Source organism: Salminus brasiliensis, chromosome 25 (assembly GCF_030463535.1).
Source record: "Salminus brasiliensis chromosome 25, fSalBra1.hap2, whole genome shotgun sequence".
Classification (NCBI taxonomy): domain Eukaryota; kingdom Metazoa; phylum Chordata; class Actinopteri; order Characiformes; family Bryconidae; genus Salminus; species Salminus brasiliensis.
Window position 1 is genome coordinate 24,174,067 of NC_132902.1, and position 15,990 is coordinate 24,190,056.

General features: G+C 41.0%; 1 protein-coding gene across 1 annotated transcript in view; it reads left to right on the forward strand.

The window, feature by feature from the left end:
* The first annotated feature begins 6,393 nt into the window (after positions 1-6,393).
* Positions 6,394-15,990, forward strand: part of mtmr10 (myotubularin related protein 10) — a 56,494-nt gene continuing 46,897 nt past the window's right edge. The window contains exons 1-3 of the mRNA XM_072671060.1: positions 6,394-6,624; positions 7,714-7,899; positions 11,752-11,812. Coding sequence (XP_072527161.1) covers positions 7,840-7,899; positions 11,752-11,812 — 121 coding nt within the window. The 5' untranslated portion in view covers positions 6,394-6,624; positions 7,714-7,839. The remainder of the gene's footprint in view (positions 6,625-7,713; positions 7,900-11,751; positions 11,813-15,990) is intronic.

The following is a 15,990-nucleotide window of genomic DNA, read 5'->3' on the forward strand; positions in this document are numbered from 1 at the left end:
CATCATCATTCAGGTCACTAATTAACCCCAGACATCCCACCCTGCAAACACTCATTTTAGGGAGGTAGCACCAAGCAACAGCCAACCTCCAACCTCCATCACAACCACCAGCCCCCCGGGGTTGGCTGTTGCTTGGTGCTACCTCCCTTAAATAAAGGATCATCTGTGGGCAGCACAGGTTGCTACTGGCTACCTGATTCGCACCCCTGCACGGTTTGCACTGTGCATATGCACGCATGCTCGGCACAAATCCCAATATACAGAATTCCAATTTCTTTTGTGATATTGTCTTTAATTTCATTACAAATATGTGTTTTGAAGAGTGGAGGCTCAGGTTACTGTATGAACTATGACTCAGCATTCACTGATCTTCAGACTCTTTGCAGTTCTGCTGCTTTTACATCCACTTTCAGCTCTTATACGCTCGTGCTGTTGAGGAAACACTGGGCACAGGGCAGGAATACGTCCTGGAGAGGGTGTCAGTCCATTGCAGGGGGCCGCACACACATATCCAGTCGCACCAACAGCCCTGCAAGCTTTAAACACGGCTCAGCTTGACCCACCATCCCTCAACACACATGGAAGATGCTAGACCCCTCTCTGTCCCGAAGACGAGGTGGTCCTGCAGGTTCGACAAGGGTTCGATTTCCTGGCCAGACAAGCACATCACTTAACACCAATTAAGGCCTCGTTTCAGCTGCCGGGCTGAACGGGTCTGAGCAGGGAGGGTACTTGGGACCACTGAACCGTTCAGTGGGTGGGCTTAATGAAGTATGGATTAGCTAATTGGCTCCAAATTGGCATCACCTTTGTGCAGCAAGATCCAGGGCTAGCTTAGTGAACACTAGCATTACCTTCCAGAGGCAAACAGTTACAACCAAAGCTCACCGCTACTGCTTACCTGACTCGCCTTGTCTAGGGAAAACGACGGAAGCTAAGGCCAGTCTACAACGTGAAACACTGTCCCTACGTGTCCCTGAACATGTGGCCTACCTCTCCTAACATCCTAACACAGTGGTTTCTGTAGTAAAGCTGAGGTGTAGCAGCTGTGCTGGACTGTGTTCATGATTTTGTGACTGTGTATCATTACTTCAGAACTACATCTAAAAATGGCCTCCTTGGCGCGGGTTTGAGGCGAGTGTGGTTTATGCAGGCAGATTACACCATGCCAACGGATGAGTTACGGCTTCAGTAAGTTAGCTAGCATTAGTTAACTACCTTGTAGTTGTAGTGCCCTGTCTCCTACATGTGTAACATGATTGTAATGGAGGTCACTCTGAACACGAGGGTTATACGTCTCTATCGAGTCTCTGCTAAAGTCGCCTACAGAGGAATTACCACAAAAAGGCAGAAGTAATGAGGTTAACCAGAGAAGATGAAGAGACATGCTCAGCCTCTTCCGGTCAGATCTCACACTTATTCTTTCAGCACAGTGAGCTACAGAAGTCATGTCGACGCTGGGTTTTATTCTTTCGGTCGTTTATCTTGTGAATCAAATCCATGGTAAGTGTTTTTCACTTTTTCGTCAGTGTGTGAATGTTAGCATGCTATGGCGTTTACCACTGTTCTCTATAACACCTCATAATGGGAAGTTAAAGGAGCCTTATGTGACTTATGTGACTTTCATTTGGGGCAAAAAGACACTCAGATGCAGTCTACACTACATAAGCTGGGGAGTTTCTGTTTACACGAGGCCTCGATAATCAGATAACTGCAGAAATCCGAGTATCAGCAGATTTTTGAGTGCATGTAAACACACTCAGTGTTTCAGGCGGCCGAACTCTCCTTATTCAACCGTACCAAGATACGGCCAGTCTGATGTTCCAGGACTGCTGTAATGCAGACATTTTTACACTGTTGGTCTTTTATGATTAATAAAACTGGATCAGACCACAGAACTGATTCACAACCGTGTTTCTTAACCTGTCAATCATTTCTGCTTCTTCTTTAAGGGGAAACTCGCTTCATGTTTAAAACAGTGGATGAAGAAGTAAAGTTGAATTGTGGGACGAACAAATGGCAAATAAGCAGAAATTCTGACAACCGGATCGACCTGAACTGCTCAGTACAGTGTGGTCATGATGAATCTGCTGAAGTTGATGATGATGTTGGAATCTCTTCTTTTTGCAAAACTAAAGATTCACAGTTAAGCCCTGGTTGCTCACTGGAAGTAAAGGACAGTGGGTTTTATGCCTGTGTTAAATCTCTGGATGCTCCTCATTTCTTTTATCCATTCAAATCATCTCCCAACGTTCTCCAGTCATACATAGTCGCTGTTCAGAACCCAAAGTGTGAGTACCTGTTCATGCTCTAGATCACCACTGTAGTACACTCTTAAAAATGAAGGTGCTTCAGAGGGATCTTTGAGAGATGCCATAGATTAACCACTTATGGTTATAATGAAGAATCATGCTTGTAATAGTGTGAAGAACCTTTTAAAGGCCTGTCACAAACAACAGGCCTCATTCACAAACCTTTCTTCTTAAAACCCACTTGTACAGTTTTCCGGTGTTTGGCTCAGTTTAGGAGGACTGTGGGTTCCATCAGTATAAGAGCAGAGCTGAGAACAGTTCTGCAGTTTACAAACACCTCTTTAATCTGACCTAGACTTCTTGATAGAGCTTCAAGAACAGATTTAAGAAATTTCATAGAAAGATATTAGTGGATAAGGCCCATGGTTTGTTAGGGAACCCAAAAGTGGTTCTTTTATGCCATTGTGCCGCCAGAACCCTTCATTTCTAAGAGTGCCCTACTAATTTCCATATCACTCTTGAATGCATTACTACTGGGTCATCTCTTTTCATGTCTATTTATAGCTCTTTTTTCATTATGTATTAATAAATGTAAAATATATAAGTTAGTTGTTCAAACATGTGGAACATAGTCGGTGAGATAAGCCTGGTTCTGATCTTCTGGAGATCCAGTGTTAAATATTCAGCATTTCTCTCTGCAGTGACGCTCGAGCCTGAGAGAAGATCCTCACTGAATGTATCTGAAGGTCACTCCATGACTTTAAACTGCAGTTTTAACTTCAGTGAAAAATATAAACAGAAGTCTTTTATTATTTACTGGATCAAGACTGTAGGAAGCAGCAGTAGCTGCATTTACTCCTTTGACTTAGATGCTGATTCTCAGCAGAAGTTTGATCACCACTGTGAGGAGCAGGAGAGACTGAGGGGCAGAATCTCAAACCAGACCAAAGACCGGTCCACTCACAACATCACGATCAGTGGGGTGATGGGGTCAGACAGTGGGCAGTACCGCTGTGCCTTACAGATGGACACAAGTGTTAAAGAGGGTAAATCTGAAGTGAAGTGGACGGTGATAGAAGACGTTACAGTCAGCGTACACAAGCCCTCACCACCCCACACTACTGACCAACCTGTGACCCAGAAACAACCTGAGGAACCTGGTGAGTTTCAGCTCTATGTCAAAGTGTGTGTGTGTATGTGAGTGTGTGTCCCTTCACTGACGTTTCCACACATCTGTCCACAGGTGTTGACCGTCTCCTGCCCTTGTACACTTCATGGCCTGTGTGTGTGTGTCTCCTGCTGGCTGTTTGGGTTGCTTTTGCTGTCATAAGGAGAAATGCCAAGACTGCAGGAGGTATCCCCCCAGTGTGAATCTCTGTGTCCTGTATCTGAACACCTAACAGGCTCCTAATGATGAGCAAAACTAACCATCTAATGATTTCCCCTCTTCAGGACCTGAGGCTGTGGAGTTACAGAGGTAGGTGAAGGCAGGTGTCTTAATACTGAAAGAAATGTGTGGGACTGTTTCCGTTATTTCGTCCGCTGTTCTTCAGTTCTCTCCTTTTCTCTGCTGCAGCCTCTGAAATGGAGAAGACGGTCCTGAGATGGTGGATGAGCTTTTTTATTTTGGAATATGATCTTTGATGTACAGTACTGGTTGTGTAGTATGGTGTGTACAGCTTCTCTCTGTGCTGTTGAGAAATGTCTGAAGATCCAAGTGGAAAGTGGATTTATGAAGGAATTCATGACAGCATGCACATAATCTCAAATATCTCTTCATATCCTATACTCAGTATCCTCATTTTATTTAAATGTAATGTATTAATGTATGTATTTAATGTATTTTATGATACGAATTGAAATTGTAGAATTAAATGTCATTTAATTTTAATATATGGTATTAACATATGTGTCTTATTCAGAACATCTATTAAACACTGCTTATTGTGACTTTTCTTGTCTTTTTCACTTTAAAGTATTAAGATCAGGGGGCATCAGGAGCCTATACTGACCAGAATGAAATTAGCTAAAAACCCACAAGACAAAAAGTCACCAAATGTTGCATAAGAAGCAATCAAGCCTGTAAAAATCACCAAACTACAGTCCATTAACTGTTCAATTCATTCATTTAGGCCACGCCCCCGTCTGTGTCCCGCCACGCCCTCTCCAAGCTCTCCGTTCTGGAGCGATTTGAGCATTCGATTCAATTCACAGAGTCAATTCTTTTGAACGCTCCAATTCAATGAATCAAACGCTCGATTCAACAAGTCAGAGAGTCACAAACAAAGCCAGCTCATCTTTATGCGAAAAAAACAGATCAAATAAAAGATTCAAAAGATCAAATAAATCTGATTTACATATTTACACATTCAAAACACAATAAACAATCATTTTGCAGAAACACTTGGTAAACTGGCTCTGGATGACATTTAGTTCAAGTGCATTATAGTGAATTACAGGATCTCAAAGACACACAACTGCCTTCATATACACACCTACAGTCTGCAGAGAGAGGCTGGATTAGTATTTACATGTTTTAATGTTCTCAAAGTAAAGTTTATTAATCACATACAGTCATACAACTAGCACTGAACTGCTTTGATAACTGATCACATGAACCAGTAAGAAAATTAAAGATATATTGTATAAAATATAGAGATCAAAAGCAAAAGTATAGTGTAAGATAATGTAAAATATAATGTAACTATATACAGAAATAAAACAAAGTAAAAATACAGATACATGAATTGCAATGTTTTTTAAATGTTAAAAAAAAGAATATATATATATATATATATATATATATATATATATATGGAAGATTTTATGACACTAGCCAGACATCGTGGCATGGGCTGTATTAGCTGAGGTAAGGTGTTTTGTATAGAGGTTAGCTGCTCCACAGTGGGCCATCAATTGCTCTGTACCACTCCACAGAGTCCGGCACCAGTGCCCCTGCCCGTTGGGAGGCATAACAATGTGGTGGAAGTCCATTCTCGGTACACCCTTACTGCAGCGGCTCCAGAACATCCCACTGTAAGTGAACAGTTTCTGAGATGCTACCACCCTTCACCCCGTACCTCATTATCATGACCTTTTTGACATCACTTAAACCTGGTTCTTCATCCATTACGATCGTACAGCTGACTGGTGTGCTCGCTTATTTACACGTGCAGCAAACCTAGCAAATATGGTTACTAATAGCAGTATTTAATATTGTGGTAAAAAAATATGTGTTTTATTCTTAGAAAATGGTCAAAGAAACATGAATATATATACATATATGCCATTTAATATATACATACTTTTATATATAAATGTATATAATATATATATATATATATATATATATATATATATATATATATATATATATAAAAGCAAAAGCAAAACTTAGCAAATATGGTTACTAATAGCTGTATCTAATATTGTGGTAAAATATATTATGTGTTTTATTCTTAAAAAAAGGTCAGTGAAACATGATTGAAATTTATATACTATTTAAAATATATACTTATATTTAATATATACATTCCATTTAAAAGTTCCCATAATTTCAGTCATGTTTCTTTGACCATTTTCTAAGAATAAAACACACATTTATTTTACCACAATATTACATATTGCTATTAGTAACCATATTTGCTAAGTTTTGCTTTTGCTTTTATATATATATATATATATAATATACATTTCTATATAAAAGTATGTATGTATTAAATGGCATATATATGTATATATATTCATATATATGCCATTTAATAAATACATACTATGTATATGTAGTATATATATATATATATATATATATATATATATATATATATATATATATACATAGACAAATACAGAGAGAGAGAATTATTTGCACAACTATTTATTTTATTATTATTATTATTATTATTATTATTATTTATAATGGTATTAGCTACTATAAACACACACGCTCACACACACACATATATATATATATAGTGTATACATGTTTACTGTACTCTAAATATATTTATTTTACACAATAATAATTCAATGCAATTATTAATTTTAACATTCAAATGTAAACCCATTGAATCAGTCGAACCGATTCATCACTAAGCGGCGTTTGAAAAGATTCGGTTCGTCCACGAGTCGTTCACAGTCCGCTGCTTCTGTAAACATGGCCGCGACGTCGTCTGCACAACCCGACCGCTCTCAATAGTCAGCAGCTCAGCCAGCGGGGGAAGAGGGGGCTAAGTGCAGATGGGACCGCGCTTCAGAGGGTCTGCACATAGTATCCCAAAGTGAGGAAGACGAAGATGACCCCCAGACGTGCACGTTGTGGATAGACTGCAGGAGCACGGCGGAGAAAGTGGAGTTGCGCGGAGTTTGACAGGCAAGTTACTGGAGAGCTAGCTAATGCTAACACTGCTAGCCGAGAGAGAGAGAGAGACATAGAGAGAGAGAGAGAGAGAGAGAGAGAGACTCAGAGAGAGAGAGAGAGAGAGAGAGAGAGAGAGAGACATAGAGAGAGAGAGAGAGAGAGACTCAGAGAGAGAGAGAGAGAGAGAGAGAGAGAGACTCAGAGAGAGAGAGACATAGAGAGAGAGAGAGAGAGAGAGAGAGAGAGAGAGAGAGAGAGAGAGACTCAGAGAGAGAGAGAGAGAGAGGGGAGAGAGAGAGAGAGAGAGAGAGAGAGACATAGAGAGAGAGAGAGAGAGAGAGGAGTTAGAGAAGGAGAGAGAGAGAGAGAGATACAGAGAGAGACACAGAGAGAGAGAGAGAGAGAGAGACAGAGAGAGAGGTAGAGAGAGAGAGAGAGAAAGAGACATAGAGAGAGAGAGAGAGAGAGAGACAGAGAGAGAGAGAGAGAGACAGAGAGAGACACAGAGAGAGAGAGAGAGAGAGAGGAGAGGGAGAGAGAGAGAGAGAGAGAGGAGAGAGAGACACAGAGAGAGAGAGATACAGAGAGAGAGAGAGAGAGACATAGAGAGAGAGAGAGAGAGAGAGAGAGAGACAGAGAGAGAGAGAGAGAGACAGAGAGAGAGAGAGGAGAGAGAGACACAGAGAAAGAGAGATACAGAGAGAGAGAGAAAGAGACATAGAGAGAGAGAGAGAGAGAGAGAGAGACAGAGAGAGAGAGAGAGAGAGAGAGAGGAGAGAGAGAGAGAGAGACAGACAGACAGACAGTGGGTGTGAGAGAGAGAGAGAGACAGTGGGTGAGAGAGAGACAGTGGGTGAGAGAGAGAGAGAGAGAGAGAGAGAGAGAGAGGGAGACAGACAGTGGGTGAGAGAGAGAGAGAGAGACAGTGGGTGAGAGAGAGAGAGAGAGACAGTGGGTGAGAGAGAGACAGTGGGTGAGAGAGAGAGAGAGAGAGAGAGAGAGAGGGAGGGAGGTCTGGGTGATTTTGACTCTGTTTTGACTCTGTGTTTCCTAATGAATGGAGACTCGTTGTTGAGGAGACGGGCTTCTTGCTTTCCACAGGTTTCTCTGAACGACACCAGCTGCAGTCGGTCCTGCTCTGGAGCTGAGCACCTAGTGGGCTGCGTTTCACTGAGCCAGTGAGGGACCGACTGGGGGTGTCAGTCTGCTCCCAGACGAGCTCCAAACATGTTCTCTACTAAAACTCCTCCCAAACCAACCTTTAAGTCCTACCTTCCTCCACTTCAGGTAAGAGAGCCTCTACAATGGGATCTGGGTTGGGGTGTGGAGATTGCACTGGTGTCTCAGCTGGGGGACTAGATGTTTACTAGGTTTTTGGAGCGGGGTATTTAATCAGTTATTGATATTAATGTAGTCTTTAGGTCGCAGGATTACTCAGATTAACAGTAGAAAAGCTAAATGGGGTCAGAAAGCATGATAATGACCCGTATACTGAATCCTAACTGTACTGGTGGGACTTGTGTGGGTTAAACATCAGTTCGGTAATACTGTCCTCTACTGAAACTCCTCCAAAACCATCACTTAAGCCCTAACGCCCTCTACTTAAGGTGGTACCGTTTTTATAATCTGTTAAATTCATGGCTTTTGGTTTTGGAGAACACGCTGGCGTCTCTGCCTGGTAGCCTCACTCTCATGTTCTCCACAGTGCCCAGTGTTCACAACAGAAAAGGTGGATATATGATATCTGACTATAGACGTGTAAACATACAGAAAAGCCATCCAGTACACGGATTTGGTTCAGATGGCTTGGCTGAAACGCTTGGGAGACTGGCGTTGGATGACATTCAGCCCATTACAGAATTGCAAGGATGCAGAAATTTACTCCCCAGAGATCTTTAGTCTATAGAAAGACGTGTTTTTTATTATTAGATGTGTTTTGAACAGGGTAAGGTTAAGGTAGTCACCTCTTATCATATTAAATAGGACATATGTGGTCTTTAGGCCACAGGTTTAATGATTACTGATTTAATTTATCCATTAAAAATGTGGTAGAAAAGCTAAATGTGATATATATACACACACCCCGGGTGATACAATTTAACATATACATACTATTGAAAATATATTTATATGTAATATATATACATTCCATTTAAAAGTTCCCAAAATTTCAATCATGTTTCACTGACCATTTTCTAAGAATAAAACACATAATATATTTTACCACAATATTAGATACAGCTATTAATAACCATATTTGATATATATATATATATATATAAACCTAATTATTTGCACTACTATTTATATAATAAATATTATTATTATTTATTATAATGATAAAAACTAACACACACATGTATGTATGTATGTATGTATGTATGTGTATATATATAAATGTTGTGTATACATGGTATTTAACCATTAAAAAATGTGGTAGAAAAGCTAAATGTGATGGACAAGTCTAATCTAATACTGAATGTAGTGGACATGAGTGAGTTAAACCTCCGTTCAGTAATACCAAGGGTGTCAACAGTATTGACATTCATTCCTCAGGTAGAAGTGAGTGGAGATATGTGGGTTTAAAAGACTTCTATAGAAGCTGAAGTATCAACTGAAGCTTTTTACTCCAGTAAAAGTGTAAAAGTACTGGTTTCAGAACCACTTCAAGTAGAAAAGTAAAAGTAATGGAAGGAAAACTAAGGCCGAAAGCTTAGGCCTCGTCACAGGGATCAGGACATTTCAGTAATATCAGCTCTATTAAAGGAGCGTCTCTGTGCTCTACTGAGCATCAACATGAGCTTCATGGAAGAAAATATGAGGAGTCGTTGTCTAGAAGTTCTGTAAAGCTGCAGAAAGTCAGACTTCAGAGGCGTGTGATCAATAAGCTTTATTGGAATGTAAATGTGGGGCTCAGTCGGGACGTTTCACTGCAGCTCTCTTGAGTCTCTGCCACGGACACAGTCTTCATACTAGACTACAGACGTCTGCTGTGAGCTCGCTGGAGAGGGACGGGACGTGTGCAGGTGTGATGGATCTCTTATAAACCAATAGGGAGTCAGAATGGAGTCTGTTTATACTTCTCATCCAATCAGGATCAGACTCTCACTTTCCGGATGGAGAGATTTATCTGAAGAGGGTTTTTTTTTTATTGATGACGAGCCGGAATGAAAACAAAGGGAAATGAAATGAGGCTGTTTTTAAAATGTAAGGAGGAGAAAGTTCAGATAATTGGGTGAAAATGTGAGAAGTAGAAGTCAAAAGTCAGCTGAAAAATAAATGATTACTCCAGTAAAGTTTAGAGAACCAACATTTCTAATTAAGTAAGATAACGTAAGACACCTCTGAGTAATACAGTCAATGGTGATGAATGGTAAAATAGACAGAAACTGATCTCTTTATTCCGATCTGGCTCAGTTCTGTAGCATCTTTCTGTATCATACTGCAGTTAAACACTGCTAAACACTGAGTTAGCTCCATTCATTAAGAGTACTTTCAATTTTAGAGCTGTTTTTGGAGCAATTTTGCAATTTTTAATATTGGAAATTGTATAAAATCAAAGTACGGAGTGTTTTATTCACATTCAGAAAGTTTCAAAGTGCAGTAAATGCAATTCAATTCCGGTGGCTTTTATGGGTGTGTGCATTTTGTATTACAGGAAACTTGCAGTGTTATGCAAGTGTCTCGCCACGATCACACAAAAACCTTGCATCTCCAAAACAGCAACTTTACAGGCAAAGAAAATAACATAGCTTTTGATGGAAGTCAAAATAAAACAGATCAGTTCAGAGCATTTCTATGGGTCCATTCATCATAAAATTTGGACACAATGTTAGTTTATGGCTGCTAGTCAGGTAGTGAAACAGATGCAACAGGGACTATATGCAGTGTAAATGTTGGTGTAATGTGTAAAGTCCGAAGTTTGCCTCTGTAGTTTTGCGCTGGAGCCGTGAGGATGGTCTAATGTGAAGTTGGTCACTCAGTCTACTTTAAAGCCAATGAAGCTGCTTCAGAGAATAGATTTAGCTTGACTGGCTGTGATTTACTAGTTTTAAACAGTAGTATTGAAGCTCAGAGGGATCTTTGGGATGCTGTCTGATAGAAGCTAGCTAAGGGTGTTCTCCAAGTCTCTCTGAGGTTTGTTGCTCTGTCTAATTAGCAGTTATGTCATTTATTCAAAGTGACTTCTAAAGTTTTAAGGTTTTAAAATTGTATAATTTGGGCAGTGGTCAGAGCTCCGGGATATCGATAACAGGGTTGTGGGTTCGATTCCCGGGCTCGGCAAGCTGCCACTGTTGGGCCCTTGAGCAAGACCCTTCACCCTCTCTGCTCCCCGGGTGCTGGAGTTGGCTGCCCACTGCTCCGAGTGTGTGTGTGTGTACTCACTGCCCCTAGTTCACTAGTGTGTGTGTGTGTGTGTGTGTGTGTGTGTGTTCACTACCACAGATGGGTCGAATGCGGAGGACACATCTCGCTGTATGTAGTACAGTGACAGATACATGCACCTTTACCTTTTTACCTTTAAATTTAAAGCCAAGAAAGTTGTTCGCCACCAACGACTTTTTAAGTCTTTTCAAGCCACAGCAGAACTACTTTCAGTTCCTTGAAGAAATTAGAACTGGGCGATATGGTAAAAATATTGTATCATGATATTTAAAGATCTTTTCAAGATATACAATATTCATCAGGATAGACGTGATTGCAGACAAAATGCGTCAGTAGTGATGGATTTTTAAAAACTACCATCCAAACAGTCTCGAATATTTGGTACAGTGATTTTCATTGAAATGTGCAGTACTTTATCCCGTTAAACCAGAATAATTACATTGTTTAAAAACAAGAAAACATGCAGCTGATCAGTGTTATTTAAGCCCTTACCATATCCTCCATATGCTTAAAAAAATCATATTGTGTATCACGATAAGAAAATGTATCACGATACGATAAAATATCATCATATTGCCCAGCTCTAGTTTGAAACCCTGTTTGGAAGTATAGTCATGTAGAAGCCAGAACGCAGAGGTTTTACATTATATACTAAAAGTGGTTCTCCAAACATCCTCAAACGTCTAAACATCAGAAATGGAAGCTGGCGTTTGTGGTCATTTGTTTAATGTAATGTTGATGTTTTTCTCGCAGACCGATTTGAAGAAAACTCCTCAGATGCCAATCAAGAAGCTTGAGGCCAGACTCCTACCAGGTAAGCTCTGCAGTAGGGATGTGCTTTTAGGAAATGTAAGAACCGTATTATCATTAATGCGCTGTATTATCGCAAAGATATTAATAGAAACATCTAGAAACATGGAATTTGACGCACCGGTGTGTTTATTATGCATTTTCCCAATCATGTGTGATCAGGTCACCCGAGACGTCTGTTAATGCCAGGTGTGAACGAGGCCTTAGTCTGGTTTGCTCTTGACTGGTGAAGATCACCATGGCCAGATCTAAAAAGCTGTCTGGGGCCAGAAAGAAGGGGAAGGTGTTTAGCTATGTTGCCTCCATCTCTTAATATCGTTCACATGGAGATCAGATCTCTTCAGATGTTTATTATTATATACAGCTTTCATGGGTGTCCTAATTCTTCACTTGACTGTAGCTCTGTGTTGCAGACTTGTAAGTTGGTGGCTACAGATTTGCCATTCGCAGCGAGCATAGCTTGAATTCCGCTTGGTGTTCTTGCATGCACACTTGCTCATTCCATGGTCCACCTCCTCGGATTCCCAGACAGTGCCGCAGTGTTTGGGGCAGCGTGTCACTCTCCATGGCAATGCCGGTTCCGTGGCCTTTCCTCCCTCCTTTATTACTCCTGCGGTCAACTGTGCATAATCTGCTTGACGATGACTTTCAGCGAATGTGGGGCCAGACCGGCTCTGTGCTCTCGAGCAGCAGCGGCCTGCCCCACCCACCTGCGCTGGTGTGTGTACGGAGTGTTTGTGTGTGTGTTTTGCGAGAGAAGGAGCCGTCAGACGTACTTAAATGATTAATGGAATAAGATATTCACAAATGTGCTTCCTGCGCTCTTCCTGTATACGGAACAGTGTCTTATCCGGCCCGTTTCCTACACTTGTGCCGCCTCTGAATTCTTAATGCATGGCCGCAGATAGGGAGCCTGTGATCTGGCCGGGATTTGTTATGTTCTGAGGTCGGCTTTGGGTCGGAGTGTTTACAGAAAGCTTGAGATGCTCGAGGCCGCCTTGCTGAAGGAGTGGTAGGGGTGGGCTGTTTCTGATGAGCGACTGTGATGAAAGCCAGTGAGAGCAGGGATATCTGAACCGAGGCTAAAACAGAATATACTTGCATATATATGCAGATACACACACACACACACACACACACACACACCGCTTGTCAAGTCCCTGTAGAGAAGTACTGCCAATGGAATAGGACTCTGATGGATGGTGGAGGTCCATCCAGTACTTTTTTAGGGGGAGTTGGGGATGACAAGGTGCGGTGGTTGGATCATCATCCAACATCCTGACCTCACTCACATTCTTGTCGCTCAATACAATCAAATCCACACAGCAATGCTCCTTCTCCATAATCTAGTAGAAATCCTTCTTCTCTGGACAGTAGAGACAGGTACTCCAACAAAAGCAGGATCAGCTCTTTTTAATACCCTTGATTTCAGAAGACATAATGAATAAGCAGGTGTCCCAATACTTTTGTCCATGTACTGCAGTGCTGTTTTCTATGGTAAACTCCAGTGCGCATGTAATGAAAGTCATGGCAGACCCTGTAAAACGCAGGGCTAAAGTTGAAAGGTACTTTCTGGATGGTTACAGCAGGTTGTCATACTGTTGAAGTTGAATTGTGGTCAGACTGCCCAGCAGTTTACACAAGAGCCAGTGTAAATGCCAGCAGCTCTCTGTTTAACAGGTTTCTTCGCCCTTGCCGCTACATAAAAAAATGTAGAGCAGGTTAATGGAGTGCACCCACTCTCGGTGATGAAGTCTGGTTGCTTCCATTAAGGTAAAGTGGGCCGGGCGACATGCCTGCGTTAGTGACTCCAGGGCTACACTTGAAACGTCTATGGGAAAAATGAATGGGCTTTACTACTGTCTCACCCTCGTACCATTTGTGTTGTTATATGTGTATTATATGTGTTTATACCTGTGCGTTGGGGCATCGGCGATGCTCAGCAGCCGGCGTATGACTAATGACGTTGACTAACGACGTTGACTGACACTGAGGGGATTAGGTTGTATTTGGGGCAAAATAGCTGTTGTTTACTTTTAGTGATCCTTCTGCAACAAAAGGGAGAGAAGATGTCAGAGGAGAGGAGAAGCAGTACTGCCATTGAACCAAGGCATAAGGAGGGTGACATTTCTGGCCTTGTCCAGAAATTAGGAGACGTGGATGAGGAAGTGCAGGTAGATCTGATGATTTGGCAAGGAGGAAATACGATGCTACCAAGTGGACCAATCGCAGTTGGCTATGGCATAGGCTATGGTTGGTAATAACAACAACAAATAATAATAATAATACAGAAAAAATGTGACTTATGATTAAATTATTGTTATGAAGGGGGTGTAGAGTTGGTGTTAAAAAACATAAAGGCATAGCTATATGATAGTCATACCCTTCACCTTTCACCTACAATTACTATAACAGTAGGCCACAATACAGGAAACACCCAAAAGTAGGTGTTTCTCTTATTTTGGCCTATCTGCATGTGTAAGAAAACTTCTCCAAAGATGTCAGACAGACAATGTATCCGTAGCCATTTGGTGTAATAGAGTTCTTTGATGTAGCTTTTAGGGCTAATAAACTCTGGATCCATTCACCATCACTGTGACCGGCCACAATACATATAATATAATATATAAAATATAACATAATAACATATAATACAGCATAATGATTGGTGCACTTCTAACTAGCCCTGCTGGTACCTGTACTCTGTACAGCATTCAGTGTCTATATGTATATATCTATATCTATATATATATATATATATAATTACACACACACTAAAGTACAGCTAAGTAAAAGTGTGTGGGTATGTATCTATGATATATACGTATGTGTGTGTGTGTATATGTATATATCATATATCATATATATATGAATATGTATTGTGTATATATGTATGTATACACTTTCATTGTACAGTGTAACTGCTTGTGCACATGACAGTAAGCTAAGGAGCCTTCTGCGAACGCTGCAAATGCTGGATGAATAGCTCCCCACTTCAGTGCCTGGCTGCCGGCTGTGAGTGTTTGCACACCGTCTTCTGTCAACACTCTTATCTGTGAAGATAGTCCTGCTGTTTTCCACCCAGTTTACTGTAATGCGGGTCTGAGGAACGGGCTGGTGCTTTGGTGAGAGGTGTTGGTCTGGTAAATTACAGCAGGTTGAGTGCTTATTTATTTATTTATTTATTTTTTTAGCGCTCTGTCTTGCTGTATTTCCACCTGAGCTGCGGAGCTTTGGGGAGTCGTCCCCAACGTAAATGGTCAGAAAAGCCCTTATTTTGACAGCGGCCTGGGCTGAAGTCATCCTGTGCTTGAACAGGTGTCATGTTCCAGCTCTAAATCTTGCGTTAAGATGACAGAGTTTCCCCCCTGTTAGGTTTTCTGTTACGCGGGTTTGTCCTCTCACCTTTTCCTGCCCCAGGTTTGAAACAGTCTCTCAATAAATCCTCTCTCTGTGAAGCCGTGGAAGCTGACAAATGACCACCATCGCCTCATCAGGTCAAACGGAACCAGACGACTTCTGTTTTCCTAGAAGTGTCGACTCATGGACAGGGAGGAGGCCGAGTGTGTAGACGGGGAGGCACTGTTATGCTGTTAGGAGCTCAGTCCTTATAATTAAAGCTGCACAGCTCGGACCTGCCCTGTTTCCAAAATAGACTCAGCCTGCACATTTGCGCTCGTACGGCTAAAACGTAAACACAGATTCCCTTCAGACCTTTTCTTGCGCCTGCTGGTGACTGCAGTGGTAAACCGGCTGCTCTTGCTGTTATTTCTACTCTAGTGTGTCATGTAGTGTTTAAAATACACCAGCTGTTGACACGATATGCTGTAGTTGGTGAGGGTGAGGCAGGCGAGGCTCTAAATACACTGTATGTGGTTACTTGTCCCTCAGTGTTGATCTTAGTGTTGTGTTTACAGACAGAGAATAGTCTTACACTTAAATAACACGTTTCTAATAATAATGTATTTATGTTTAAAAGTGTTTATAACAACTGCAATAATAATAACAACAATAATAATAATAATAATAATAATAATTGTGATGCTTGAAACACTGATAATAATAATAATAATACAATATTCTGATTTATTATTATTATTATTATTATTATGAACTACAGAATTCTTTGTTTTATTCTTCTTATTATTAATAATTATAATAACAATAATAGTGATGCTTAAA